Source organism: Folsomia candida, unplaced genomic scaffold, assembly GCF_002217175.1.
Source record: "Folsomia candida strain VU population unplaced genomic scaffold, ASM221717v1 Fcan01_Sc003, whole genome shotgun sequence".
Lineage (NCBI taxonomy): Eukaryota > Metazoa > Arthropoda > Collembola > Entomobryomorpha > Isotomidae > Folsomia > Folsomia candida.
In genome coordinates, this window is record NW_019091195.1 from 13,553,049 (window position 1) to 13,581,002 (window position 27,954).

At 35.9% G+C, this 27,954-nt stretch overlaps 5 protein-coding genes across 9 annotated transcripts; 2 read left to right on the forward strand and 3 right to left on the reverse strand.

Moving 5' to 3' along the window:
• Window positions 1-6,533: 6,533 nt before the first annotated feature.
• On the reverse strand, window positions 6,534-10,276 carry LOC110846451 (SET domain-containing protein SmydA-8). Of its 4 annotated transcripts, none has more exons than XM_035850198.1 (6): window positions 10,137-10,276; window positions 10,063-10,077; window positions 9,728-10,000; window positions 8,188-8,522; window positions 7,332-8,002; window positions 6,534-7,037 (listed from the first exon to the last, which is right to left on the reverse strand). In XM_035850198.1, exons 3-6 carry the CDS (start codon window positions 9,986-9,988, stop codon window positions 6,778-6,780), a joined length of 1,527 nt encoding a protein of 508 aa, XP_035706091.1. In that variant the 5' UTR covers window positions 9,989-10,000; window positions 10,063-10,077; window positions 10,137-10,276; the 3' UTR covers window positions 6,534-6,777. The 4 variants fall into 4 exon arrangements, 3 of the variants coding, with proteins under 3 accessions (XP_035706091.1, XP_035706089.1, XP_021948909.1); XR_004834468.1 differs by adding an exon at window positions 7,103-7,259 and having other exon boundaries at window positions 6,936-7,037; window positions 9,728-10,077; XM_035850196.1 differs by having other exon boundaries at window positions 9,728-10,077.
• Window positions 10,277-10,354: 78 nt separating this feature from the next.
• Window positions 10,355-12,519, reverse strand: LOC110846452 (probable enoyl-CoA hydratase). Its single transcript, XM_022093218.2, has 7 exons — window positions 11,964-12,519; window positions 11,531-11,841; window positions 11,364-11,412; window positions 11,262-11,291; window positions 11,146-11,164; window positions 11,024-11,070; window positions 10,355-10,863 (listed from the first exon to the last, which is right to left on the reverse strand). Exons 1-7 carry the CDS (start codon window positions 12,109-12,111, stop codon window positions 10,454-10,456), a joined length of 1,014 nt encoding a protein of 337 aa, XP_021948910.1. The 5' UTR covers window positions 12,112-12,519; the 3' UTR covers window positions 10,355-10,453.
• Window positions 12,520-12,896: 377 nt separating this feature from the next.
• On the reverse strand, window positions 12,897-15,987 carry LOC110846454 (protein arginine N-methyltransferase 6). Of its 2 annotated transcripts, XM_035850200.1 has the most exons (8): window positions 15,635-15,987; window positions 15,442-15,556; window positions 15,240-15,361; window positions 13,935-14,039; window positions 13,737-13,871; window positions 13,485-13,665; window positions 13,272-13,413; window positions 12,897-13,194 (listed from the first exon to the last, which is right to left on the reverse strand). In XM_035850200.1, exons 1-8 carry the CDS (start codon window positions 15,746-15,748, stop codon window positions 13,041-13,043), a joined length of 1,068 nt encoding a protein of 355 aa, XP_035706093.1. In that variant the 5' UTR covers window positions 15,749-15,987; the 3' UTR covers window positions 12,897-13,040. The 2 variants fall into 2 exon arrangements, with proteins under 2 accessions (XP_035706093.1, XP_035706092.1); XM_035850199.1 differs by having other exon boundaries at window positions 13,737-14,039.
• Window positions 15,988-16,079: 92 nt separating this feature from the next.
• Window positions 16,080-18,319, forward strand: LOC110846453 (P2X purinoceptor 4). The gene is made up of 6 exons (XM_022093219.2): window positions 16,080-16,447; window positions 16,571-17,014; window positions 17,100-17,337; window positions 17,444-17,577; window positions 17,664-17,811; window positions 17,887-18,319. The coding sequence occupies exons 1-6, from the start codon at window positions 16,305-16,307 to the stop codon at window positions 18,097-18,099; spliced, it is 1,320 nt and encodes a 439-aa protein (XP_021948911.1). The 5' UTR covers window positions 16,080-16,304; the 3' UTR covers window positions 18,100-18,319.
• A 933-nt stretch (window positions 18,320-19,252) lies between these two features.
• LOC110846455 (E3 ubiquitin-protein ligase NEDD4) lies at window positions 19,253-27,609 on the forward strand. Its single transcript, XM_022093222.2, has 31 exons — window positions 19,253-19,651; window positions 20,706-20,885; window positions 20,989-21,393; window positions 21,497-21,576; window positions 21,656-21,737; window positions 21,819-21,891; window positions 22,004-22,192; window positions 22,304-22,418; window positions 22,586-22,634; window positions 22,714-22,796; window positions 22,928-22,963; window positions 23,055-23,160; window positions 23,251-23,313; window positions 23,397-23,506; window positions 23,574-23,683; window positions 23,779-23,805; window positions 23,872-23,947; window positions 24,036-24,084; window positions 24,164-24,249; window positions 24,364-24,444; window positions 24,531-24,593; window positions 24,693-24,752; window positions 24,950-25,011; window positions 25,100-25,275; window positions 25,346-25,410; window positions 25,515-25,576; window positions 25,678-25,757; window positions 25,824-25,910; window positions 25,997-26,123; window positions 26,246-26,288; window positions 26,381-27,609. The coding sequence occupies exons 3-31, from the start codon at window positions 21,349-21,351 to the stop codon at window positions 26,481-26,483; spliced, it is 2,388 nt and encodes a 795-aa protein (XP_021948914.1). The 5' UTR covers window positions 19,253-19,651; window positions 20,706-20,885; window positions 20,989-21,348; the 3' UTR covers window positions 26,484-27,609.
• Window positions 27,610-27,954: the final 345 nt, after the last annotated feature.

Genomic DNA, 27,954 nt, shown 5'->3' on the forward strand with positions numbered 1-27,954 from the left:
GACATGCTTCAAGAATAAAACAAGTCTATGCAACAGTAGTGGGACCAGTTTGGGCAAAAAACAGAACACAGCACAACCGCAACCAGTTATGAAAATACTCGTACATATATATCCATGCCCATACCATACATAAAACCAGTAAATACTACGCTACTACAGATATGCAAATTTGACAATCCTATAATTTTTCATTTAGAGGAATCCACGATCGACCCAACCAGTTCCAGCCCAGTCCAGCAGAAATAATAAAATTGCATGGGTATGCTTATTATTCAACGAAGACAAGACTTGAAACAATTCTTTTACTTACTTATGAGATATCTAGTTGTCTCACCGACGGACTGGCATGAGTGGCACAGAATTGCATTAATTATAATTATAAGTGTATCTCCACCTTTTTTCTCTTATCCGGCAAAACCACCAAAGAAGAAATTCAGAATGTGCTTGTTATCAGACACCTGAGCAATATTTTATGAAATCTTTATCAGTTTCCGTCATCACAAACAATACGTCTTTACCAAAGTTGCTAGTTACAGGCTTGTGCGTACAGAATGGCTTGCTTGGTTGGACCCATGAAACACTCTTATAGATACATATTACATAATTTATATTCAAGTACCATAAACATGCATAGTTGCTGTTCTAATGGGAAAGTATTTAGTATAAGTACGAAAGCTAAAACATGTGCCGAGGGCTAAGCAAAAACTACCTGAGATTGAAATTGATGATAATAGCGTTCAACTCGTATAGCAATATTTGGTACACATTTCAGGTAAATGTAATTTGAGCGGGTAGAGAAATACTGACAATAAATCGATCCAGTTTCTCAGGCACGTGTATTGTATTTAAATATTGTTTCGGATCCATCACATTGCACATCTTGCTTCGTAAATCCCCCTGACGTAAAGATGAACCAACATCTAGGAACATGTATACATAACATACGAAAAGTTTCGTTTTTCCATAAAATTTGATTTTCCTTCATTTTCTCTTGAAACTAAAAGATAAGACTGGGCTTACTCATTGGGCATCTCGTGTGCGTATCTCCAAAAATCATGCACAACTAATCAGAGTTTGTGAAGATCAGGAATGTCGTGTTGCTTTTAAAATGCTTAGATTGGATAAAAGTTTGCCTCTCACTTGAAGTACTCTCCTCTCTCTCTCTCTCTCTCCTAAGTCGAACGGTAAAAAGAATGAAAAAAGTTCTCTAATTTTGCTTCACCTTGCTTTCCTAGATTAGTATCCCAGCTGGCTATACGGGCAGAAATTCCACCAAGCATTTCTCTACAAAACAGGAGATGAACAAAATGAGTGTAAGTTTTTAAAGTATTCCCAATCTGGGCTACTGCCTGCTTCACTGGATTTTGAAATACTCTCTGCAACAGAATGTGCAAAATTTGTAAAGTTCTCTTTCCGACGCGAAAATCCGTACGTATGTAGCCTATACACGCTAGCGAACTATGTACATATGTACTACCATAAGGTGTGGAGGGTTTCATATTCTTCTGCTAAAAACTGAAATATATTTATTACCTACTTTCCCAATGAACGAACGAACAAAACTTGTGTATACTCTGAGGAAAGGTGCTGCGAAAGCATTTTGAGATCAATTTTCCGTGTCAATTTTCCGTACTTCGCAAGTCAAGTTCATGTTTATTTTGTTGGGGTTTATGTTGCATGCACATACATGTGCACACATTCATACATAGTTAACCAGCAAAACCGCTTGTATCATACATGTTGTATGTAATAAACATTACGCCAAGGATAATAGCCTTGAATTTGAATATCTGATTTGATTACAGGATGGAATTGCCGATTGGGTGTGTCGTATTATTATTATTGAGGTCTCGACGTTATCAAATGCTTCCATCTTGGCACTGTAATGGATCATTATTAAATAATTTACTATTTCAAATAACATTCACATTCCAAGAGATATTTGAAAATGAACGTGAAAGGTCCGCGAACGATCCTTTGAGTATTGCTTACATACATATTTGAATGTGTATTTCTACTTCGCTATATCTGTGGTACTTTTGAAAGGCTTCTATAATTTGCATCGAACATCGAAAGTAATAATTTATTACGAATTCATTGCGAAGACAGAATACGGAGTTTTTAATTTCGAAAGTAGGATCACGATGAAGTAAACAAGCTTTCGTACGTCGTTTCATGTGTATTATTGTTTAAAAAATCATTCATTCGTGGATGAAAAATGAATAAAAAAAGTTGCCACAAATTGGATTTCTGAACTCCTCTGATGAGTAAGCCCAGTTGAGTTTGAAAATTATTTGTGGGAACATTAGGGACAAAAGCTTTTTTTAAAGAATGAGATTAAGCCCATTATGCGATACTACTGTTCTTAAAGCAGGCTCCCTCATTTTACAAATGAGTCAAGAAAGCTGGTGTCACTCTGATTTTTTTTTCGTTCGATTTGCAGTCTCATCATCTATAGCATGGATATTTTATTTTGCCAAGGCTGCAACTTGCCAGAGAGCTCTCAAAAGACAGTTGTGCACTGGAGCAACATTAAAAAACAGTGGTGCTTCTCTAATTTCAAAGTTGAGAGGAAGCCCGGAGCCAGTTTTAATTCAAAGAAATCGTGCCGTGAGTGAGAGTCGTGATGTCTTTGTCATCTCATCATCTCTTCCGAATTGTTGAACAGTGGAGGCTCATCATCATCCGTTCTAATAAATCTTTAATGACTTCATCCGCTACACATTCCCTGCTTGATCGTCCGCTGATTTAAATTGGTTTTCCTTACAACAAATGAGAGTCAAAATTCAGTGCTCGCAAAACTCTGAACATAATGAGGTATCGATATATGAAAATTAAATATATTTTATGCATAACTCCTTAGTTAAAATAAATACATGTTACTTATCGTAAATTCTTAACCACAGTCCAGTAGAACATCTAAAATCTAAGTTATAAATATCTACAGATTCCCATAATTTGTGTATATCTACTCAAGTTTTATTGCATTTAGCAAATCAAAATATTATTAGACAATGATGAATATATTATCTTTCCTGTAGAAACTATCAGTTAAACTATACCACTTTATCCAAGTCATAGATATGTACATAGTTTTTCATGGTCACACTAAATAAACCCTCCCACCTTGCTTTCACTAATAAGTACCTGCGCCGTTTCCGGTGGTACACATTCCTTTTTTTGCCCATTGGCTGATTAGGAATTGGAAGTAAGTAGGTTACAATTGCACAAAATACTTGTACAATTTTGAATTGGGATTCTTGGAATCAAAGTTTCATCAATGGAATTCATGAACGAAAGTGACAGCTATATCAAACAGAAGAAATGTGAAAGACGGTGCTGGCCAGGAACACTCACTGCATGGGGAACTCTTGAAATATCAGTAACTTTTCATAGGAATATGTCACGTATGTGCTAGAGTTAATAGTACTCATACTTTTACCAAAAGTCAAATAGGACAAGACAGCTTGATGCCAAAAACTTTTAAACTCTCAAATCTGACACTGCTCGAATATTTCATGTCGAGAGCAGCACTGAAAAAATTGACGCTATTTTGTGGCATGTGGATGTTTCAGTCAGATATGTACAATGCTAGTCGAGCCAAACTCCAAAGAAAGGTGAAAGTTTCTCGAGTTCCAGTTGACCCCCCTCCTCCTCCTCATACGTGTATATCCTTTTTCTTGTAAATATGTACACGTATTCGTGCAAGTATAAAGTACAATAATACATAAAGGCGAGCAGTCCAAAAGAATCATGAGCGTAATCATAAAAGTGAATACGAAATTGTAGTTCGTCAGAACCTAAATATATGGCTAAATAATATCTGCAGCTAACTCATGCATACATACATAGCCAACTTTTTGCAAGAAATACGAAAAAATACCCACAGCCTATTATACTGGAAAGTACGACGTTTTGGTATATACTTGCATAGTGGTGGAAAGGCCAAAATCTTACGTATTGGTCAGTATATATAGTAAAAAATGTGGGAGAAGAGAAAGCAAGAATAGGAGAACTTTCACTTGTGCAGTTGTTCACGACTCTACAGAAAAGTGAAGCAAAGCCGAACAATGTCTTTAACTAAACCGATATTCTGCGAGAATGGACATGAGAAGTAATACCTTTTTGTTTAAGTTTCGCTGTTGGCGAGAGAAAAGCAACGTAAATTGTGACAGAGAGAAACAGTCTGTCATTTCTTGTGAGTGTAAACTTCCTATACTACTTATTTCTCTGCCACTAAAAAGAGATATTTTCGAGTATGTTGAGGCATTACAAATGTTTCGTAACTCGAGAGAATTTTGACAAACGCTACAGACCTTAATACAAGCTTTATCAGAAGGTTTGATGCAAATAATAATAAAGGAAGAACGCAACTGTTCTCTTCTCATCCTCCAAATCTCGACTACCCACTGCGATGAAACCACAGTTCAGCCACTAAATAATTGATTGTTGGCTGAAATTGTTCTGAAGTTTCCCATTATTTAACAACGTCACTGTCAGTGTACGACACGAAAACAAGAGTGCTGAATTTGTGCCGGAATTTAGCAAACGTTGAGTTCAGCAACAGTGGATTGCGTTTCTTGTCCTTTCCCATGCACGATTATATCATTAAAGGTGACTGATCGTCCAGTCTCATGGGAAGGTACCGACATAAACTAAATAAGACAAACTGCCAGTCAGATATTTGAAATTTTCCTCAAGCTTTTCATGCACTTAATTCCTTCAGTACAAGTTGTAGTTTTGGGTGTATAATTTATCAATGTTTCAATTAATTAGTAAATCCGAGTTTGAAAAACGGTTATTGGAAAGAATTGACTGTTGTCTGGTCGGATCAACCTGATGATATCACTTCCCACTCGAATTAAGACTTTTTGACCACGGCTCGACTTGTGGGACAGAGTCCCAAGAAAGAAACAGACTCATTATTAGTGCAAAATTGTAATTTCATAATTGGAAGACTGGAGATAGTTTGACAAAGTTAGGAGAACGACGAGTTGGTTCAATATAAACGAGTTAGTGTAGGTGGGTGGATTCAGATACCGGGCATCACATCCACAAGGGGAATTATGTAGGAAGTTCATTTTGTATCATCGGTAGTACATCATCGTCGTTACAGACTAGAGTTTTAGTCTATTGAGTAGTGATTAAGTATGTATAAGGGCGTGATTCAATTAGCATTAATAATATGTAATCATGACACGAGGGGTAATTTATTACATAAAAACGGCCCACATGAAATACGTATTCCTTGTACAGTTCTGCATATCCAATAGTTTGAATTTTGCTAATACCAGAGACTTGCATCAAAACTAAAAGCAAGATGAAATATAATAAATTGAACTAGACGTGTTAAATTCAAAGAGCAAGTAACCGTTATGAGGGTTGATTATGTAAGTTTACTGTTAAAGAAGCTCATAAAAGGTGAGGCTGAATGGTCAAGAATAAAGTAGATACAAAGTCTGTTGATTATGAATAGTGGCAAGTCACACCTTGAATAATCAATCACCTGCAACTTTAATTCAGCTTGTCAATGAAATTCAATTCCATAATACAAATCAAATCGATGGCAGAAGGGTAGCGAATTTATTATTTTTCCTTGCATATTGCACAAATCGTAGTATGCATACTCAGCATATTAGCATATTAGAAGCAAGCTTAAATAAATACCTTCGACTAATGTTCTCTACGAAATATAAATATATAGAAGAGAAAGTAGTTATAATAAAACATAATCTTCACACAAGTCGTCGCAAAACACAATGAATGTAAATTGCCGGGATGTTATTTCGCCAATAATTTGTTTCGCTTTCGGGAACAGAGTAATAACATGAATGGGCTTAGTCTTGAATTGAATATTATTTAAGGTATCGAGATTGCATACGACGTTATATATCGTGCTCAACTTGAGGCATATATATGTGCACGAATTTTTCTTATGCGAATCTCACTTGACATTCAATACAAGAAAGCTTTTACCGATTGCTTTACATTTCAGAGAGATGTGTAGCATCTCTGGTTCACAATAAAAGCCCTCTCGTTTAATATCACTGGGAATTGAAATAGAGTTATTGGGATCCAAAAGGAGAAGAACAAACTGACGAGATCTTTCTTGACATTTGGATCTTATTGCAGGAGGGGAAGTTTATTGAAAAAGTAGTCACAGTCACAGTAGACCAAAAAACACTACACATAGCGGAGAAAAAGTGCAAAGATGAAGAAGTGTATCCCTCAGGCATCGCAATTAATCTTTCACGCCAAACGCTCTAAAGATCGAACACATGATCCAAGGATACGTTGCAGAGCTTGTAAAACTGCATTTATTCTCTTTTTGGGATCATACCTTGCCTGATTCAGATCCTGGACAAGCTTAGATCATCTGGCATGAAGCAATTATAATATGCAAATTATTGTTAATCATAACCATATTTTTTATTATCATTGTTGCATAAAGAATGGTATGAATGCTAAACTTGGTTGTAAAGTGTAATTTTACTTTGGGCAATACTAGCAAATGAAAATGCGCGATTTAAAAATCAGCCTAGAGTATGTATGTATATATTTACCAATTAAGATACAAAATAAATGCGTAAGTCATGGGATTGATCAACAAATATAAAAAATAAATACCAAATTATCCGACAGGAAAGTGTTTAAATGAATAATCAGGTTTAACAGTATTATTACGCAACATTTATGTTCCACGTTGGCTGAAGAACATATTAAAGATATAATCTACAATAGTAAATAAAATTTTATATGCAGTTAATATGAATTAAACTAGTCAACAACTTTGTACTTGGACTTTAGTAGGTCCATTTCTTCTCTAATAAATTGAGCATCCAACTTGTGATTTGCATGAAGTTGAAGCGTTCCATAATGAGGATTCTCATCCCAAAACAATACAGTGCTCTTCTGAAGTTCATGGATTGTTTTAATTTCCGCTTTCATTTCTGGCGAATTTGCAAGTATTTTTCCTTGCTGAATTGCAGACTCCATTCTTACAAACTTGGCCCGGGCTATGTGATGCTGTAGAATGCCTGTGCAAAAGTAGGACAAAATGAAACGGATACTATTACACAGCTATAATAAAATATATACGTACACTTATTGAATAGAAACAGTGGATGAGACTGGAAATTGAGTTCAAAAGGAACCCAAAAATTGTAATGCTCATTTCCATTCACAACGCATTCGATTCGACCGGTCGTCGCGTTTTACATATTTTCACTCTCAGTAATCAAGAACATACAGATGGACAACTATTGAAATCACATGTCTCCACATCACCCCCACATATGTACATGCGTACACCATTATCTATGATGTATTACCTTTCTCTGTAGAAATTCCAGGAGTAACGTTTCTGATGCTGAGAATATGGTCGCAACGTCTGATGAAGCTGTCCAATTCCTCTATCGTGAGCTGCTGGAGTTGAGAGGACTGGTGATTTATGATTGATTGAGCTGCCAGGGTTAGGATCCAGTGATTAGGGTGAAGAACGGAACCACTTTTGTCCGAAATAAAATCTTCCAAAATGTCAACTATGGATTCGCCAGTTTCATTTGATTCCGTCTCAGCCAGCTCAACTTGTTCTTGGAGCGAATCGACAAATGCAGAGACAAATGATTGACACATCTTGTACGGACATTGGCCACACTTCCAGTCCGATTCTGGATCAATTGAGTCGAGTGGCAACATCAGCCCGGATTTGCATTTGAAGCACACCACTCCGCCACTATATGTCCCGAGATCCGTTGGATCCAAGCATCGAGGACATTTACAGGAGAATTTGGCTTGATCCCGAATCTTACGTTGTCGTTTGTGAACACCATACTTGCTCAAATCGTAGTTATACGCCACCGTGAGCATGTCCCCTTTCTTTATACTGATGGAAGCTTTAACACGAATAATAAATTCAGGCGAATATGAAATCACCCAATTACAATTAGGAATGCAGGAATGATTTGCAAGGCATTGGTATGGGTAAATGAATTCGGCAAATCTGTAACACATATAGAATCACGAATACTAATGAGAGGGCAGATAAAGAGATCCTTTATAAGGGTCGAGTAGGGTTGTGCAGTGCGTACTTTGAGATTGAGAACATTTGCACACAAAAATCTCTCAGACATCCGATAACACAAACTCTCTCTCATTCTCTCAGTCTGCATATGTAATGGTACTTACGAAGGACTCCCAATTTTCTTCTCAATCCTTTGGATTGAATAACTGTTAACATTCAGGACACCCAATATCCTCCGCCAGTCTTCATTTGATCCAAAATTGGGAAGCCCAAACTGAGTCTTGAATTCATTAAAATCCACCTCCTCTGTTGAATCCTTTATTTCATTTTCGTACTGCAAATTCATAACCTTCTCCCAGGCCAGAGGATTCTGTTCCTTGAGGAGAAGGCCACGAAGGATGGCGAGCCCTTTGTAACAGTTTTGGATTGGCAAGTTAGGGGGAAAGCCAACTTTCTCTTTTGCAAGCAACTCACACTCCTGTTCGGCGTGGTATGAAACCTATATCAATGAACTTAATGAAATAAAATATCATACACTACACCACACCACATACATGCATACATACCCCAAATAAATGTATGTATGCATATTCGCAAACCCTAATGTACTCTGGGACTTGTTAGACTTGTGAGTTCCGACTGGGTCGGGTGTGACCACTATAAAGATTGATATTTAAAGATTTTAAAGGACAAGCTAGTGTGCAAAGTCTACATTTTTGCCAATAAAGAATGACCCACGAGTTCTTGTCCAAGTGCTGAACTCAATTTTAGAGTACGTGCTATGCGTCTCAGTTCAGCACTTGGACAAACGGGTTACGGGTAAATCGTCGTTGGATAACTCGAAGGCGGGTAGGGTGGTAGTTGGGCAACTCGTAGTAGGGTAACTCGTGGGAGCGAAAAGTGTCGTAGTCGGACATTTTCGCCGAATCCGATTTTATGATCGTCACATATGTCGTCACTCTATAAAAGAGCATTTTGGAGTGTGCATGATAGGGTTAAAAGCAATGTAGGTTGAACAAATAATTCGATAGAAAATTGAAACAGACGCTTCGGAGTTTTGTGTGAAAGTTCTCATATTCTTCTTACAGATTACTTAAGTATTTTCAAGTGAGCAACACTCGTGGTAAGACCTCGGTAGAGTGCCAAAATTTCTGGCAAACCCCCCGCTCAACGGTACAAACTCAACTAAATCGGCGGCTATTGAATCTGGCTGAAAATTATCAGACGCTCTAATTGAATGACTTGGTTAAACGTGTTACATTTAAAGTGAGAAGTACTTAGGTATAGTTACGCATGGCGATAAAAGAAACAACGACGCTGTTGATAAGTCAAAGAAGAACTTACTATTCAGGCGCTTATAGCACAGTGTTCAACTGCCTTTGCTCCAACATATAGCGATGTCTCATGCCTAAAGCGTAAATGGATTAACTCAGGGAAATTTTCAAAAAGACAAAAATCCTAATTTTGCAGAATCTTGTACATAATAATTCAATTTGATTGTAAATTTTAAAGCTAAAAGACAATTCCATATTTTCGACCAAATGTTCTTCTTCGACTTGTCCTCTACATTTACTTGTCCAACAACGAGTTGCTCTTCCTTCGACTTGTCCTCTACAAAATGTCCGACGACGATTTACCACCAACCCTGGACAAACGAGTTCATAGAAAGGGAACATTTCTAAGGACAATAAGAAATATACTGACGTTATCGCAATGGGGTCCACAGAGGGGCCATTTGCAGGTGGGACAACGATTCTCCTCGTTCCCATCGTTCATGACGCATGCACATCCGAGACAGATGGGGGTGGAGTAGTCTTGTACGTAGTCCGCACTGGGTCCGTAGAAGACCGGCGTCTCCTCCACAATCAACGTTCCGACAGGAATGTCACGAGCTGCTTCAAGGAATTGACCAAATTCGTCACATCTTGCCAACGTAAACCAAGGAGAAGGTTGTTGGGTCATCATTAGCTCTGTTCGCTGTTGGACAAGAGAATTAATTGAATTGCACAGATGACAGATTCCAAAATGTTTTCTACTACTTTCACTCGGCACCCCTGAAAAAGTACTTAAAACTTTATTAATTGTGTCAAAAAATATTGCAATTTCTTTTTACCTAGTTAGTTGGTGTAAAATTCCAGTTAAATTTCAGTAAAATATTTTTACACCAATTGGACAACCAATATATATATATAAGGTTTCCCATGTGCTTCTCAAGGACATTGCTTCGTCAACTAGTTTCATCCCGCTTTTATGCATGAAAATTCGCATGTGTACAAGTGTATATTCCATATTCTAAGTAGAGAATAATGAGTGATTAGTGCAATTTCGCAATTTTTTTACCAAAATATTTTATTCTCGTGTAGCTGCCATTAAACTCTTAAAATAAATGCATACTCTTTTGCGTATATATATGTACTTCACTAGACCCCATTATAATTTTGATTTGCCATTCTTTGTCATCCCGTGCAAGTTGAATGAACCATGTTTTCCAACGCCAGAAACGAAAGTTTGTGCCCCCGGAACAGATTCGGATGCAATGACATCCAGACCGTGTCGCATTTCAAATTGCATTGCTGATTCAAAATCTTTAGCATCGTACATTGCATTGTAGGCACTCATCCTGTCGCGATTAAGACAATTCTGTGGGAATTTGCTGATGGAATTTGCATATTGAATTGCTTGGCCAAGCGAGGTACCACAGGCAACAAGCCAGTTGGCTAATCCAATGTCGAAAGCTTCTTTCCCTTTCACAGCCCTTCCAGTCAAAATCATATCCATTGCTCTGCTTAACCCAATCAAATGAGGAAGACGGACGGTTCCGCCGTCAATCAATGGGACACCTGTGATAAATTAATGTTAATGAATTAAAGTCAGGTAAAGTCACAATTAAAGTAACAATAAAATAAAGATAATTTGATTGCGGGAGATCTTAGGGGTATTATTTCAAAGTAAACTTGACAATTTAGTATACTTCGTCCTATAAAATATACGCTTAATTACCGAATCTACGGCAAAAAACTCCCATTACAGCAGTGTCTTCTACAACCCTAATTAAAAATTTAGTCAAATTTACTTAAAATTCATTAAAGCTTTATCATAAATGTATTACAAAGGTTAATTACCGAGCGTCGCACATTAAAGCTAAAAATATAAAAAAATATTTTGATAAATATATTAATACATATATTATTTAACATTTAGCTAATTTTATTCTAAGAATGATATCTTAGAATCTCACCTAATTCTAAGCCACCTGCTACAGCATAACCTGTCAAATTATAATCAGCATATAATCTCGAATTGTGTAAACAATTGATTACACATTTAAAATGTCACGAACCTGATACTGCCGCAATAACAGGCTTCTTGAAATATCTTCGAGAGGGTCCCTATGTAAGGAGAACAAGGATTCATATAGTTTTATGCATGTACAAATCCTGAGGGCAGAGACATTTGCCAAGTTTACTCCATAGATAAAATGAACAATTTTATTTTGCTAGAAGTTACCATTGGGCCAAGACCTTTTTTGTTGAAAGGGTCAAAGTTTTCAGACCCTGACATTTCTGGACTCCCAGAGGCAACTTCAGAGAGATCGTACCCCGAACAGAATGTGCCCCCTTTTCCATACAAAACTGCGACTGGAGAGTCGGGGTCTTCCTCAAACGCTTTAAATGCGGCTTCGAGCTGGAGTGCCGTCGCGTGATTCACGCAGTTTTTTTTCTCGGGTCGATTTATACCGATCGTCGTCACCACGTAAGCCATCGTCACTTTCTCCACCACCACCAATTCCTTATTCCCATCGGATGGCATTTTTTCACCTAAACCAAAACAATGCATGGTTGCAATGACAAAATATATTTTGTAATAATGAAACTCTTTTTTTAATCTAAATAACACTAATAACACTGGCGAGCCCTAACACGGGCAGCGTCCCTTTTACCTTCTTGTTGTGGCGATGAGGACATGAGTCTGTTACCGCACATGACGACTGGTGTCGTCGTTCGGTCTCTGGCCATGGATTGATTTCTCAAGAATAATTTTTGCACATGCAGTATCAGTCTACCTGTGAATTCGACGATGGTTCCCATTTTCCTTGAGTCAAATTGTGAAACTAATTTACAAAACAGTTTGGAGTTTGTCCATAGAGGTCAACTACCACAATGTTGCAATAATATGTATATTTAATATTTATATGATCAAATGCATGTTGATACGCTCTTTTACGTGATAAAATTAAATCCAAAACATCCAATCAAAGTTCAACACAGATTGCAGATTACGATGAGGGAACTCTACGTTTACGTTATAGTGCCTTTAAATGGGTTGATATGATATAACCTGTATGAATGATGATGCTTAATGTAACGTCAACTCAGTTCAGTAGGTCAATTATTATCAGCTAACTAGAGTTATGCTTACATGCAAAAAAAAATTATGAAAGAAAAACTGATACAAATATTTGGTATAAATATCAGCTGGTTTCACAAAGACGCCGGTGGCGTGGTAAATGAGAAACCCAGTTCTCTCTTTCCTCAGGGTGAAACCCATTTATAAGATCGTTTGTTTGTAGGTTCGGTCCGATTTCGTGAACGAAACGGCACACAGACTTGAAACATAACTTATTTTAACATTTTTAACATTTTAACATTTTGGTCAAGGGACAGGTCGCAAGATTACGGTGCCAGGTCACTGGTCATGATTTTCTTCAGTCAAAACATTATATAAGGACTCAAATCGATAGTATTTTTGAAGAGTTCCCCAACGGAGTAGACCACCTGGGGTGGATGAGGTCAAAGATGTCTGAAACACGTCAGACGTGTCAATGTTAACAGTTCATCGCTATTCCTGAATGCGAATGATACACGTTTTGATGTACGACGTACTGGGTTACATGCATTGTAACAGTTTATTATAACATTTCTTAGCAAAAACAAAATCATGTAATTAATTTTAGTAGTTTAGTTTTCAAGTTTATATATAATGTAAAATTACTTTCAACTTATGTGCCATGCATGTGCTACACATTTGTATTGTTCATAATGCTTTCGGATGGATCCGGATGTGTTTTCATGAAATGCCTCACAAGTTCACATTTTACAGACCCACACAAACAAGGGACTGGATGTTCTTCATTGGCATCCAAACATTCCAATTGGATTTTGTACGAGCGACTAGGGATTAAGGGATAAGTAAATTTTCATATTAATTCATATTTAAGTTTGTAAAGTAAATGTTTAAGTAAATTTACCCATGATCTGATTTTTCCAGGTGCAAATCCCATCCTGTTATGTCCCCTGCTTCGAACGAGGTTTGTTCTGGCAGGACTACCACTGTTTGTTTCCAGTGAGTTTCAGGAAGCCATGGGGCAGTTGAGAGTGTGGCATCAACTCCTAAACAAGTTTGGCTTTAGGAAATTAAAAGTCATCACTAAATAAGAATAACAATAAGTGGGCTGGCTCACCCTCTTCATCTTGTACAGGAAATGCACACGTAAACCAAATACAGATTCCTTGCATGTCCCCATCTTCTTCAATCGCAAAAAATCGTCTATCGTTTAAAGACTTGAGTTCATCAAGGGAAATCTTCATAAGGTCCAAGTCCCATAGCAGTTGAGCATCTGACAACAGACAGTCAGACGCTACCTAAACACAAGGTAGAACCCATAAATTGTTTTTAATGCTACATAGTTTAGATTTATATGAATATAATTTACCGAAACAATTTCTGGCTTATTCTTTATTTTCGCAACGTCTGAAAAGCAACTTAAATCGAATCCATACTGTTTCTCGTTCCAAAAATCATGACAATTTTTCCACAATTCAGGAATTTTACATGGCGAAGCAAATATCTGAGCAGATTTTGGAAACATGAGCCCATCTGGTTTAAGAAATTTATTTCTAGCATAAATTACAGAATCTAGCATAGATTCATGGAGAAGATAAAACCCCATCCATTCGGAAACCATTATATCAATCTTCAAGTCTAGCTTAACGTCTTCTACTTTTGAGTGGATAACCTGTAAAACACATCGAAAATCAACGGGCAAGTAAAAAATATACACAATTCATCGATGGATATATACATAATTTAATGATAGTCGGTCATATAGTCATAGGTGAACTGTGGATGTTTTTGTATTACAGGGTGAGAAATAAAGAATGCCAAAGCTTTTTAAGTGTAGATATGTATGTGAAAACAAAAAAAATGTCACCAGTAAAAGTGACATAGTTTTGTGGCAAATGTACATGTCTACAAGGATCCGAAAACCAGAAGTTTGTACTTCCAATTGTTCAAAAAGGAGGTACAAAAATCTGAGCCACCTCTGCCACTATTCCGAAAATGTGTTTATTCTTATTCGAAAAATACTCGTAACTTTTTATCGACATCATGTACACTTTAAGTCAATTAGATGGATTTGAAAGCGTACTATGTAAGGAGAAACGGTCCTATAATACAGCAATTGCCAAAAATATTTATACAGGTGAAACCAACCCAAAACCCTGTCCAAAACATTTTGAAAAAGACTCATTCATAAAATTGTTGGTCATGTTTCAAGAAGTGCACTGAGCTGAGGATCCTTAAATGCTAGCAGAATAAAGATCTACTCCTAGGCCAGCAAGAAAAATGTCTAAACTAATTTCAAATACAAAATTTTCTAATTTTCCATAAAGTATTTGATACAGATATGTGATGAAAAAATGACGCTACAAATGGTCATCAAACTCGCCCAATTGAACGGTCTTTGGCATTATTTCAGAAGGAATATTCCAAAAGACAAACTCCAGCAAAAATTTTGAATTCGTTTCGCCTAATGTTGACGTACATAAGAAAAGAGCCAGCCCAAAACAGTGTGTTGCGACTTGCAACTTTTTTACCTAGTTTTTGAATCATCTGGAGTATTCTGGTTTTCGGATTCACATTTGCCTGGAATCCATGTCACCTTTAATGGTATCATTTCTTTTTTTTTGTTTTCACATATATGTGAGATGCAGTATATTATATACTGTATATATATACTGCATTTGACATTCTTTATTGCTCGCTCACCCTCTACATTAATTACTGTGCTATACTTGAAGTGAGTTAGTTATGTGCTGTGCGGATGGAGCTAAACTCACGAGAAACCCTAGTCTCAGCACAAGGTACTTCAGGAGGCCGTAGGTTTAAGCTCCACCCGCACAGTACATAACTCACTCACTTTATGTATAGTAATTACCTCAATCACATTTTGAAACCCATTTGCTTCCACAACCTTTGGTAAAAATCTGGCTAATTCCGATGCTTCGACAGCAATTACTTTCTTGGCACCAACGTTAGCACAGAACAAGCTGAGAATTCCTTCAAAAATCGTGATTTTATTATTCAGCCATACAAATTCATATATCTTATTGTAAACAACCAGTAAATTTATGATGTACCTGTGCCAGCACCAATATCCATTATAACCTTTCCTTCGAACAAATGTTTAGCATTGTAAATTGCATCTTTGTATGCATTTGTCCTAACTTTATCCGCTAACATCAGTCGATGGGTCTACATACACAATTACATGTATCAAGAATGAATAAAACAATTTATGACAGATTGATATAGCGATGAGCCAAAGATTACGTCAAAATCTTGATAACTTTCAAAATATTCCATATCGCTGGTACATGTTGCCATTGGGTCTTCAATGTTTTCACCAACTCTTTCCCCAGCAGCACTCCTGCTATCACCGCTCATTGCTGACAGACCAATATGCAATATCTTTCAAGAGAACAGATATAGCGGTTATCCAAGGCGTAACTTTCCTAACTAGTAACAAATAACAATGAGTTGAATCCATACACCAAATTACATGAATTATCGTTCGTAGCAAAAATATTGATGTAATGTGTCAAGCCACAAACGCACGCTGCTTTCTTTTTCAGCTGAATGAAACACGAGGTTTTTGTTGGCTGCAGAATGAGATTGGTTTTGCTACACATCCCGGCCAACTTTCCTTATGACAGCTTATTGTGCATTATACACATTAGCAGCAGCGAATTTGTTGACAGCTAGACAAATGAAAAGTTTTGATACAAATTACAAACATGTGAAGACCCGTTAATGAGTCATATTAAAGCCACAAAATGGATCAATTGCACACAAAGCTGGAAAACCACAAAATCTGCTAGCTTTATCCATTTATATATACATTAGTCGATCTCAAGTGTGTAGTCAGACAAATAATATAATTCATGTATTATATTAGCCAAAATTCTATTTTTAATCTTCGATAAATGCAACCGACTTGACAATGAATTTTGCAGTGCAGTATTTTCGGGAAACGATTTCCCTATTTTTTGAATATGATACCCCAAAAATTGTTCATATTAAAAGTAAAAAGATCGGTATCATTAATCGCTTGTTTCAGCTCGTTATTATTGGGTATATTGTTGGGTAAGTTTAATCGTATATCACTGAATATTATTAATCTTATCATTCACAATTTAATTAATTATTCACTACATATAATTTCATAATTCCAACTAATACGCAATAATTTTAATGATTTTGGGATAGATTTGCCATTGTGTACAAGAAGGGTTATCAGGAATCCTGTCCTGTGGATTCGGTTGTAACGACTAAAGTTAAGGGAACACTATTCACGGGGAACATATCAAGCGGCGAATTGGGAATTTCTCCGAACTTTAGTCACTTGTATCAGAGGATTTGGGACCCTACAGATTATGTGATACCAGCTTCTGGAGGGGATCAAGGGGGCTTCTTTATCCTCACAAACGTAGTGATCACACCGAATCAGTCGAGGGGCGTATGTCCAGAGGACCCCAAAGTAGCAGAAGCATGGTGTGATACTGATGACGATTGCCAGACAGGTCGATCACTGGAAGTTGGCAATGGAGTTGAGACAGGAAAATGCGTCAAGACTCACAGTCATCATTATAACACGTTAAAAACGTGTGAAATCTACGCTTGGTGCCCAGTAGAAATGGAACAACTTCCTTTGTAATAAACTAATAAACACATTTATATAAATTAAAGCATTTTGCTTAATGTTATCACATGTTAATAATCGTCAAAATTTTTATAGCAATGGAACGATTGCCTTGTTGGAAGGATCCAAGCGGTTTACCGTTCTGATTAAAAATGTGATACAGTTTCCCAAATTCGGAAAACAATACAGTCGTAGAAATATATTGGAAAACAGCACACAAACTTACCTCCAAAACTGCACTTATCACCATGAGTCGGACCCATTCTGTCCAGTCTTCAAAATCGGGGACATTGTTGAAAATGCAGGCGAGAATTATACTGAAGTTGCCATCAAGGTTGGTGTATGGCTTTAGATTTAACCTTGGTCTGTATTTTAGTAATATGGAAGACACCTCTTCCTCTCTTTTTATTGTGTAGTAAAATTATCTTAATATTTTTAAGGGAGCCGTTTTCTCAATTGGCATTACGTGGGACTGTAATTTGGACTTTGATTTTAAAGAATACTGTCGACCAAAATATTCGTTTCAGAGGATGGACAGTCCAAATGTTTTAATTTCCCCTGGAACAAATTTTCGGTATTAATTTATGATCAATAACTTCACAGTTGAAAGTTGAAACCTAGCTGTTTTAGCTAGTTAAAGTTTCTGTTTGTTTTATGAAGTACCGGAGAATACCACGAAGAAAATCGTAGGACGCTGTTTAAAAATTATGGAATAAAGTTCCTGGTTAATGTGGAAGGTCAGGCTGGAAAGTTTAATTTTGTTCCCTTACTGATCAATGTGGGTTCTGGGCTGGCTTTGTTGAGTTTGGTAAGTTTTTCTCAACTTAATTCAATTGTCTAATATACATAAATCTTCTAATATTCAGTCTGTAATTTTTTTTAGGCAACTATTTTCTGTGATATTCTTGTATTAAAATGTCTCAAGCATCGAGACTACTATCAAGACAAAAAGTATTTAGTAATTAGAGGTCCCGATGCCTTTGACCCAACATCGGCGGACGACCACAGTAACGCTCAGTATTCCCAATTTGATTGCCAACAGGGATCACGAGAAGAAGATTGTCGAATTCGAAATTTAATACCTAATAGCGATTGAGGATAACGAAATATAACTTTACGCTGGATTCAATTTTTCCTGTTGATTTTGTCCTGCAAAAATGGTAATTTCGACGCAGTCATTAGGGTGATAACCATACTGACTGTATGATATTACCATTACGATATATATTTAAACTTTATCAAATAAGCTTACTTACAAGTCTGAGTCATAAAATAAGTAAATAAATGAATGACACGAATTTTGATAAGAACGTTAATATTTGACGTCACTGGCTTTTGTTAATTGTCCATGGTCGATTATTTGTCAGTCTATCGACGTCATACACACAATTATTGCAGACGAGTCAAATTGACAATTAGAATTAGAGTCTGAGATTATCGTGATTCATTCATTATGCCAAGAACAACAGCATTACAAAACATTACATGAGTTTTGCCCATAGACTATCTGTGATGATAGATGTATATAATATGGAAATACAGTATATGCAGAAGCTTTTTGTTTTACATTTTTCATGCGCATATGTACATACGTAAAAACCAAGTTACGTTAGTTATGGCCATGTTATGGCATTTTAAAAATTTACATGATTTTTTCACCCCATGAAGCGGAGGTTCCTCGTTCGATATATTACATGAAAACAATAAAACATAACAAATAACAGCATATCATTGCAAAGAACAGAGTAAACTATCCAGTTGCTAACTATTTGTATCGTAGAATGTGCAAAAATATATGCACCCCGATGGATACGAGTGGGGTGAAAGCATGTTAATATATACAACTCTGTGGGTGAAAGTCAAGTGATGATGATGCAGCCAGATGGAAAGTCTGCACAAGACAAGAGGGACGACAAAAATGGCATACACCAAACGATCACACTAAAATTGAGGGACTACTGCCTACGCAGTTAAACTTGGCTCAAGAGGCATCATAAAATAAAGACCACAGACAAAATTGAACGAACATACTGCTGGAGAGAGCAAAGTGAAAGCAGTAAAGAAAATCACATGCCCCATACCAACAATCAACACATACCCACCCGCCTTGATGTACTTAAATAACTCCCTCATATTTGGTAAAACCATTATAAAAGAAATTCATTGTTGCTCAGACCTCATTAGAAAAGAGTCTTAACGGGAAATTATTAAATTAATATTAAATTATCAAAGTTGGCAGAAGAGAAAGCAGAGTGGCGACTGGAGGGCACCGTGAGTTTGGGTTTGGCGCCTGGTGTGCCAAAATTAAGTAGAGTAAGTTTCGCCTTGAGTGGATCACAAGCAGCACAAATACACAACACGGAAGTTCACCATCATATCATCAGCTAAATATTACTAGTATTTGACCACGGAAAATGTAGCCTTCTTCGTCAGTGACCACACCTCTCAACATTTTTCAACACCCCCACCAACACAGCTAAAAGTTTGGGGTTGTGCCTGGGTTTGGAATGTTGTCTTGTGACATTGTGCATTGAAAGTGTAAAGTGAAAATTAAACTACTTCAAACTTGCTGCAGTTGATAAATTAACTTACTTGAACAGAGAACGATAGCCAAATCTGATTATTTGGACTTCTGCTGCATGTTGGTGGTTAGTGAAACATTTTTTTAATTAATTGCTAATTATAATTCCCGTACTTAGTTTTTGTATATTAGTGAGGAAGGAAAGTGTCATAAATTCAAGGTCGGTTGAATTATGAAATTAGTTAGCATGTTATACATTCCAATAAAATTTTGTTTTAACCTTATAAATTGAATACTATAATTAGGTTTAAAATATCCTGGCATTTTGCATTTCAAAATGTATGTATTCTTATTGTTAGTCGAGATTTGAAATTTTTCCTTGATGCGTCATGCAGCAATGCTGAATCAGTTAGTCAGTCAGATGTCTAAGGCTTAAAGTCTAAGCTAATTGATCCATATTAAGTAGAGGATTTAAGGTGTAAGGACGTGGTTTTCCACATTACACACACACGCGTTCTAAAAGAGCATATTAATTCTGGCTAGCCTACCAATAATACTCGGAAAAACTTGTTTATTGACTCCTAACCGCGGGGAGGCGACTGAAGGTGAAAGTCTGTTCTATCTAATGTTCTGAGAATTTAAGATACGTGATTAATCAGTGTGCAAGGATGACTACGCCACACATTATGCACTTGTGAGAATCATACCGTTGGTCTGATTTAGTGATTTTCATAGTTGTCAGTTCATGTACTCTTCATTTTTCTTTCAGGAAAGTTCATGACGTAAGCTTTTTATTTACTTTATGCACAGAGAAGGTTATCGTTGCCAGAGTTTGAAGAAAATTAGCTCTATTTTTCTTAGTAGATGGTATTTAGTGCAAGGAAATGGCAAACATTCATTCATAAATTACCTGAGTATTACAGTTACAAAGCGATTAATATTCAATGTATGTAGGTTGTGTAAACTTGTGGTTGATTGAAGTTCAAAACTAAAGTTGGGGATTGGAATAGATGAGCGTGATTTTTTGCTAAATTTTAGCTTCGTCGCCTTCTCTGATCATCACTAATATAATATCAAACTCAGGAATTAGCATTGATTGACAATGTATTGATATGTTTAGCGTGTGTGTTGTTTGGTAGTATAGAAGTAGCTGATGGTAATGACAATTCTTGATTACGCAGGTAATACGTCACTCAACCTTTACCATCACACGGACAGACGACCAATTCAATATCTGAGCGTGTGTACCAGATGGATGGATGATTGAATGACTCTTAATATTACTTATTTAAATGGTGGAATGGGTGGGATCTGATTTTACCGTACACTGCATAGGCATTTAATTATTCCATTAACTAGAGGTAGGTTAATAATAAATAATAATTGATGTCTAAACGTAATTATTATCAGGGGTCAATTTGAATAACTTGAAATAGTAATAATATACCATATGAATTGACACAGAAAAATTATTAAAGCTTTGGAGACATGGAATAAATTTTCTTCAAACCAGAATGAAAAGTCTTCTGGAATACTAGTGTGTTTTATACTGAAAACGAAACCTGTAAACCATCAAATCAAAGTTTAACCACAAACAAATATAAACACCATTTCGACCTTCAACTTAAGTTGTCTCAAGAGTACCCGTGTGGATTACCTAATAACATAAAGCAATACTGTAAAGCAGTAGGCTAACCTGTTGTGCAAAAAAAATCAATATTGTGACAATTCTTCGTTTGCTTGGTACAAATACTAAGTTTTATTAAGAATTAAGTAAGGGCAGCTATACACATACTCACGGGACAAATAACAAATATCTCCAACATGGCTGGAGCTCGTATATTCGGTTTCGATCCGAGGAATTCTCAGGTAAATACATATTTCAATTTTTTAAAACACGAATCATATTTTACTATTGTGTGTCTTTTAAACTAAAAGTTATATGCAAATCTCTATGTGTCTGTAAATTCAGAATGACGAACCTACAAAATTGCTACGGCTCAAGGTGATTGCTGGTCATTCACTGGCGAGGAAAGACATTTTTGGAGCTAGGCAAGTCCTTGGATTACTTTCTGTACATATTTCATTAAAAGGTTTAATATATTAATTCTTCATGTTGTTCAATTTCTAGTGATCCGTATGTTCGAATAGATTTAAATCCTGTTGACACAGAGGAAGCTGTTGATTCAGTTTTAACGAAAACCAAGAAACGAGTAAAGACTTAAATATTCGTACCCAACACCGGATAACGTATGTAAATGGCCATGGTTGATGATTATTGCGATATTTTTCAGACTTTAAATCCTACATGGGACGAGGAGTTTATATTTCGAGTCTTGCCCACCCAACATAAACTTGTTTTACAAGGTAAATTAATTTTTATTAGTGTGAAAATCAGTGCACACGTATCAAAGACGCTATTTTAATGTAGTTTATTGTTTATTTTATCCACCCAAATTCCTAAAAATATTTGTTTTAGTTTTTGACGAGAATAGACTAACAAGGGATGACTTTTTGGGAATGATCGAAATACCATTGATGACCCTTCCGAAAGAGGCTGACAATCGTGTCATACCACCTAAAAAATTGAATCTTCAACCAAGAAGTAGTCGCAGTAAAGTGAAAGGATACTTGACCATATATGCCGCGTTCATTCCTGATCCATCAGGTAAGAATTAAGCTATTACGCAACTGTTGTACTACGTACATAATTTGGAATATAAATAATAATAATGTAGTTATGATGAATATTTATATATAACATATTTTATTTATTTAGACCCAGCCGACGTTCCCAACGGTAGTGCTAATGCAAACTCTGTGGAATCCATTACCCAAAATGTTCAAGCAGTCGAAGTGAGTAGTACAACACCAACTGCCAGTAATGGAACAAGGTATTAGATTTGATTAGGATTTCAAATTACTGTAATCGACTGCTACTTGCTGCAGTTACTTCTATCGAATCCAAGTTTAGGGTTGAATTCGATAATTACAATTTATTTTGTAGCAAGTATTGCATTTGTATAATTTTTTTAACTCACTTGGTTGTTGTTGTAAACAGTGACTTGCCTGCTGATGGTGCTAGAGGGGATCCTGCTACGACTACTAGAGTATTCCGAATTAATATTAATACGAGGGTGGTGGTGCCTTCCAAGTAAAATTTTAAATACTAGATCATTTACTTTTTAGTCAAATGAGACACTTCCCCCGCTCCCACCGAGTTGGGAGGAACGTCAAGATGCTAATGGCCGAACATATTATTGCAACCACAGGTGAGTAATGTTACTGTCTATTTTGCAATCACAGGTTCTAATAATCACCCAGCAATACAACTATTGCCCTTATAATGCAATATGCTGGTCCAATTCTTAGCAAATGCATACATTTCATTATTTTCATACAGCACTCGAACCACACAATGGGAAAGACCAATGCCAGGGTATGTATCTATGTACTTATTAATATTACACACTTTCTATTACACCTAATTAATCATTGTATATTTGAAAAAAACATGAAATATTATACAGAGTGGCAAATCGTCCTGAAACATCCGCCCAAGAAATGCATGAGATGGGACGAAGGTTTCATATTTCAGTTGACGAAGATGACCAATCTTCATCTAGTCAAAACCAAGTACTACTAGTATTATCATTATTTAGTGACGCATAGGAATGGACGAAAAAATATTGCTCAAAAATAATATCTTGTCGTATTTGCTTACAGAGCCAAACAGATTCTCCTCAAGCAGATGCCCCATCTGCGAGTAATTCTCGTCGTAATTCTGAGGTAATATATTATAATTATGTAGACTGAGTCTGAGATACTTTATCTTCCAACAGTTAATAACTGTTTCTCTTTAACTTATCAAGGCCCTAAATAATGAGGGACTCCCAACGAATTGGACCTCACAAGTTGCCCCAAATGGTCGAATATTTTTTATCGATCATAATTCAAAGACAACAACCTGGATTGACCCACGGTAAGTGATTCAACATTTCAAACTTTAAAATTAGTATTAGTCTACTAAATCTAATTTATCACCCAAGAACTGGAAAACCATCTCCAACTACAACATCAGCTACAACAAGGACCACACGGCCTCGCCACGATGACCTGGGCCCACTCCCAGATGGTTGGGAGGAAAGGTTACACACAGGCAAGTTATTTTAAATGATTTTGCTCAATTTACTCTACATATTCCATTAAAATGGGATCAAATTCAATGCATACTAATTTTTTTCTTGGTTCCAGATGGGCGAATTTTCTTCATTGATCATAGTAAGCTAATTTTGTTTGCAAATAAACAAGAAACTAAAGGGTGACTAATAAATGATTTTTTTGTAGACACAAGAACCACTCAATGGGAGGATCCTAGATTATCAAACCCAAAAATTGCTGGCCAGGCTATTCCGTATTCAAGGTTTGTTAGATGATGATCATGAGATTTATTATACATTGCTGTGATTCTTTACACGAAAACTTTACTAATTTGTTTCAAATCCCTGTAGAGACTACAAGCGCAAATATGAGTATTTCAAGTCAAATCTAAAACGTCCAGTAAGAAGCTTATTTACCCATAGTATGTACGCATTTTATTAAGGATTATTTAATTAACTCTGTGTATATTCCCGTTTAGAACTGTGCCCCCAACAAGCAAGAAATAAAAGTTCGGAGGTCTCACATTCTGGAAGACTCATATAGAATAATTTCTCAAATTCAGAGGTGTGTAATGATACATGTGTTATTTCAATAAACGCATCAACATGTAAAAGACAAGGGTTTAATATTATGAATGATCGACAATGAGATTCTTATATAATTTGTTTTAATCAACAGACCAGAGCTATTAAAAACAAAATTGTGGGTGGAATTCGAAGGGGAACCTGGACTAGATTATGGTGGCCTCACACGAGAATGGTAAGTATGATTATATGTATTTATAATTAATTTAATTTGCATGCTAAGCTACCCAATTCCTAATATAACACTGCTCTTTCATGCAGGTTTTTTTACTTGAGCAAAGAGATGTTCAACCCCTATTATGGCCTTTTTGAGTACTCAGCTATGTAAGTCGTATATAAGTAAAACAGTTAATAAATATGCCTTGGCAAGAAAACTGATTGGACGGAAACTATTATCTAGTTTGTATCTCTTTATGTTTGTAGGGATAACTACACACTTCAAATAAACCCTTTCTCTGGGCTATGCAACGAAGATCACTTGAGGTGGGTATGAAATGTAAATTGCAACGAAATGCAAAAAATCAAACACATGTATAACATACAACCATCAAATTGCCTCATGATATTATTTGTTTGTTTATACATGAAACGTTAATTTCAAACCAACCCCCAAACCCAAATAATACATCATTTCTAATTCATTCTTTCAAATTTCATATTTTGTTTTTCTATGTTTTTAGCTATTATAAATTCATCGGAAGGGTTGCGGGTATGGCCGTATTTCACGGAAAACTTCTGGATGGTATGACAAAACCTTTTATGTGCTGCATTCTTCACATTGTCTTGAATACAATGTGCTTGTGTACTAAATATCTTACTAATATTTATAGCTTTTTTTATCCGTCCTTTCTACAAAATGATGCTTGCAAAGCCAATTGAATTGGAAGATATGGAAAGTGTGGACTCTGAATATCATCGATCATTACTTTGGATAAGGGATAATGATCCAAACGAGTTGGAACTAACCTTCTGTGTAGACGAGGAAACCTTTGGAATTACTAGTCAGGTGATGCAAATAATTTCTCCCTACCGTTTAAACTAGACAATATAGTGATATAATTTATTTATTCTTTTAGCGAGAACTGAAACCAAATGGTGCCCAAATTCCTGTGACTAACGATAATAAAAATGAATACATTAAGTAAGGATATATTTCATAATTGCAGATATTTCAAATCTCTATGAAATGAAATATTTATATATGATTGACGTTGATCGATGATGCACTTTTGTTACCCCATTTAGGCTTGTAATTCAATGGAGATTCGTATCAAGGATCCAAGAACAAATGAATGCATTTTTAGAAGGTTAAAAATCATAACTTTAAACTGACGACTGCGTTTACGATTTTTCATGTTTTGCTGTTAATTTAAATTTTCGTATTTATATGTATGTTTTTTACTTAAAGGTTTCAATGAAATAATTCCAACGGCCTTATTAAAGATCTTTGATGAAAATGAGCTAGAATTGCTAATGTGTGGAATTCAGGTAAATAATTATTTTGTACATTAGTGTATTTAATTTATCTCATGGTTTCAAAATTGATTGTTCTAGGTGGTCGCTGTGAAAGACTGGAGGCAGAATACTGTTTATAAAGGCGACTATCATCCTAACCATATAACCATTCAATGGTTCTGGAGAGTATGTCATATTATACGCTTGCTTTTATTCCTAATTTCATGGTATAAGCAAACCAAGTAATATCGATAATGCAATTCATGTTTCAGGTTGTTTTGTCGTTTGATAATGAAATGAGAGCACGGTTATTACAATTTGTAACGGGAACTTCGCGAGTCCCTATGAACGGTTTCAAGGAATTGTATGGTTCCAATGGACCACAACTTTTCACTATAGGTAAGTAGGTGAAAACATTGCAGTCTATAAATTATATCCCTGCTAAATATACAGTGACGTGAATAAAGCAAGTTATTATAACGTGGAAATGATGAATAAACCTTATCTATTGGATATTTCAGAGAAATGGGGAACGCCAGACAATTACCCCAGAGCTCATACTTGGTGCGTTATTATTAGTATTTATTATCCTGCGATATTGCTTTATGAGTTTAATACCAATCAGGTTATTAAAATAACATGTTTTTCTTGCATAGCTTTAACCGATTGGATCTGCCGCCATATGAGAGCTATCAGCAATTGAAGGAAAAATTAATCAAAGCCATTGAAGGTTCTCAAGGTTTCGCCGGGGTTGATTAGCGTGTTAATGCTTAGTTTTGTCAAGACAGAGAGAACATTTTTTCGAGAACAATTACAAATCAGTTTCCAAATTACAAATATATGGGTTGCATTACCTAAGAATAATATACTTACTTACATGCTATACAATATCGTCATATCGGCTATTAAACCCAGCTCAAGTGTATGTCTATATATATATATATGTTGTACCTCTGTCGCCTACCTAATTATGTATATTGAATTGATGTGTGATACCATATATTTCATTTACGTTATCAATTTTTCACTTTAAACACAATTTACAAATTATAAATTCCTAAATTGTGTGTCTGGGTCACCATGCTTTTGAACTTGCAAGTTTGAAATGCAGCCATTAAATCACTAAGTTTTGTGCTATCCAAGTTATTATGTCGAGTATTCGTTCGTTTGGTATGACTGCCGCATTCCAACAAGTGAATGATTAGCTGCAATTTCTGTCTGACTGATTATTAGTTATATCAACTATATGCATTATCCGAGGTGCTGTTTTAATACTTTTCTCAATCATTCCGAACAGCTTTAGTTCAGAAAGATTTTAGCATATCCTTTGTCCTTCAATGTGTCGTATTTTCTCTTCTCCCGGAATCGAGAGAGAATGTATTATTTTGCATCTACATTTATATATAACAATGCCACAATCTGTTAATAGTAATTAAATAGTATGACCGAAAACAAATATTATATCAGTTTTTTTAATTTGCTGTCCAGCCAGTACACGATAGTACCTATAACTATTAATAAGTATTGTCATTACCTTTATCATACACTCGATCCTCTGCCCCTCCGTCATTCGTGTGTGTGCGTACCAATATTAAAACTACACGTCTTACGTCTTATCAGACAGATGCACACATGCCTTTTACAGAAGTAACTTGGATTTTATTATGAATAATTACATGTAAATGTAGAATCTTACAAGTACATAACACTAATAAAAATGGAATCTACCTAAAAGTTTAAATATTTAGACACGCAGATCAATCATCATTATCGTTCCAAAAAGTCATGTTTCCTGTTGCCTAAAACATTTGTAATATTTAACTTTAATTTTCTGTTGGTAATAACTAGAGCCAACTGTCGAAATAAATAAAAGTTTGATCAAGAACCTGTTTTTCGTATTCTTATAATGTCTTGCATCTCCATAATGCATGTCTCATACCTACATAGATATGTATATGGTAATTTGGGATAGTAAGTCATCTTTGTCATTGGTATTGGTCATTATCACAGAGCTGTGTAGTATTCTCGTATTCTTATATTATTATATTTCAGTCATTATTCTCTATTTCTCTCATTGTACAATATGCATAGTTCGGCAAGATCATGTCCTTCCTCATTTTTTGTTCCTCGTTTATCACTACTTTTCTTACGCCAAGTTTTTCTTATCCTTTCTTTCTCACGCCAGTCTAGTCTACCGCTTCCAGGAACTTTATTTCTTGCCGACCTATGA

Bases quoted from the DNA above. Each gene is read 5' to 3' on its own strand.
- LOC110846451 (XM_035850198.1), bottom strand. From the start codon at position 9,988: ATGATGACCCAACAACCTTCTCCTTGGTTTACGTTGGCAAGATGTGAC. The intron at 8,003-8,187 runs GTAAGTACCATT...TATGTGTTACAG, and splicing joins AAGAAAATTGGGAGTCCTTC to ATTTGCCGAATTCATTTACC. The intron at 7,038-7,331 runs GTAATACATCAT...ACTTTTGCACAG, and splicing joins TGGAATTTCTACAGAGAAAG to GCATTCTACAGCATCACATA.
- LOC110846452 (XM_022093218.2), bottom strand. From the start codon at position 12,111: ATGGGAACCATCGTCGAATTCACAGGTAGACTGATACTGCATGTGCAA. The intron at 11,842-11,963 runs GTAAAAGGGACG...GTTTTGGTTTAG, and splicing joins CTCATCGCCACAACAAGAAG to GTGAAAAAATGCCATCCGAT. The intron at 10,864-11,023 runs GTAATTAAGCGT...AATTTATCACAG, and splicing joins AGTTTTTTGCCGTAGATTCG to GTGTCCCATTGATTGACGGC.
- LOC110846454 (XM_035850199.1), bottom strand. From the start codon at position 15,748: ATGAGCGGTGATAGCAGGAGTGCTGCTGGGGAAAGAGTTGGTGAAAAC. The intron at 15,557-15,634 runs GTAATCTTTGGC...TTGTGTATGTAG, and splicing joins AAAGTTATCAAGATTTTGAC to ACCCATCGACTGATGTTAGC. The intron at 15,362-15,441 runs GTACATCATAAA...CGATTTTTGAAG, and splicing joins GGATATTGGTGCTGGCACAG to GAATTCTCAGCTTGTTCTGT.
- LOC110846453 (XM_022093219.2), top strand. From the start codon at position 16,305: ATGAATTTTGCAGTGCAGTATTTTCGGGAAACGATTTCCCTATTTTTT. The intron at 16,448-16,570 runs GTAAGTTTAATC...ATTTTGGGATAG, and splicing joins ATTATTGGGTATATTGTTGG to ATTTGCCATTGTGTACAAGA. The intron at 17,578-17,663 runs GTATTAATTTAT...TGTTTTATGAAG, and splicing joins TCCCCTGGAACAAATTTTCG to TACCGGAGAATACCACGAAG.
- LOC110846455 (XM_022093222.2), top strand. From the start codon at position 21,349: ATGGCTGGAGCTCGTATATTCGGTTTCGATCCGAGGAATTCTCAG. The intron at 21,394-21,496 runs GTAAATACATAT...CTGTAAATTCAG, and splicing joins TCGATCCGAGGAATTCTCAG to AATGACGAACCTACAAAATT. The intron at 22,193-22,303 runs GTAAGAATTAAG...TTATTTATTTAG, and splicing joins GTTCATTCCTGATCCATCAG to ACCCAGCCGACGTTCCCAAC.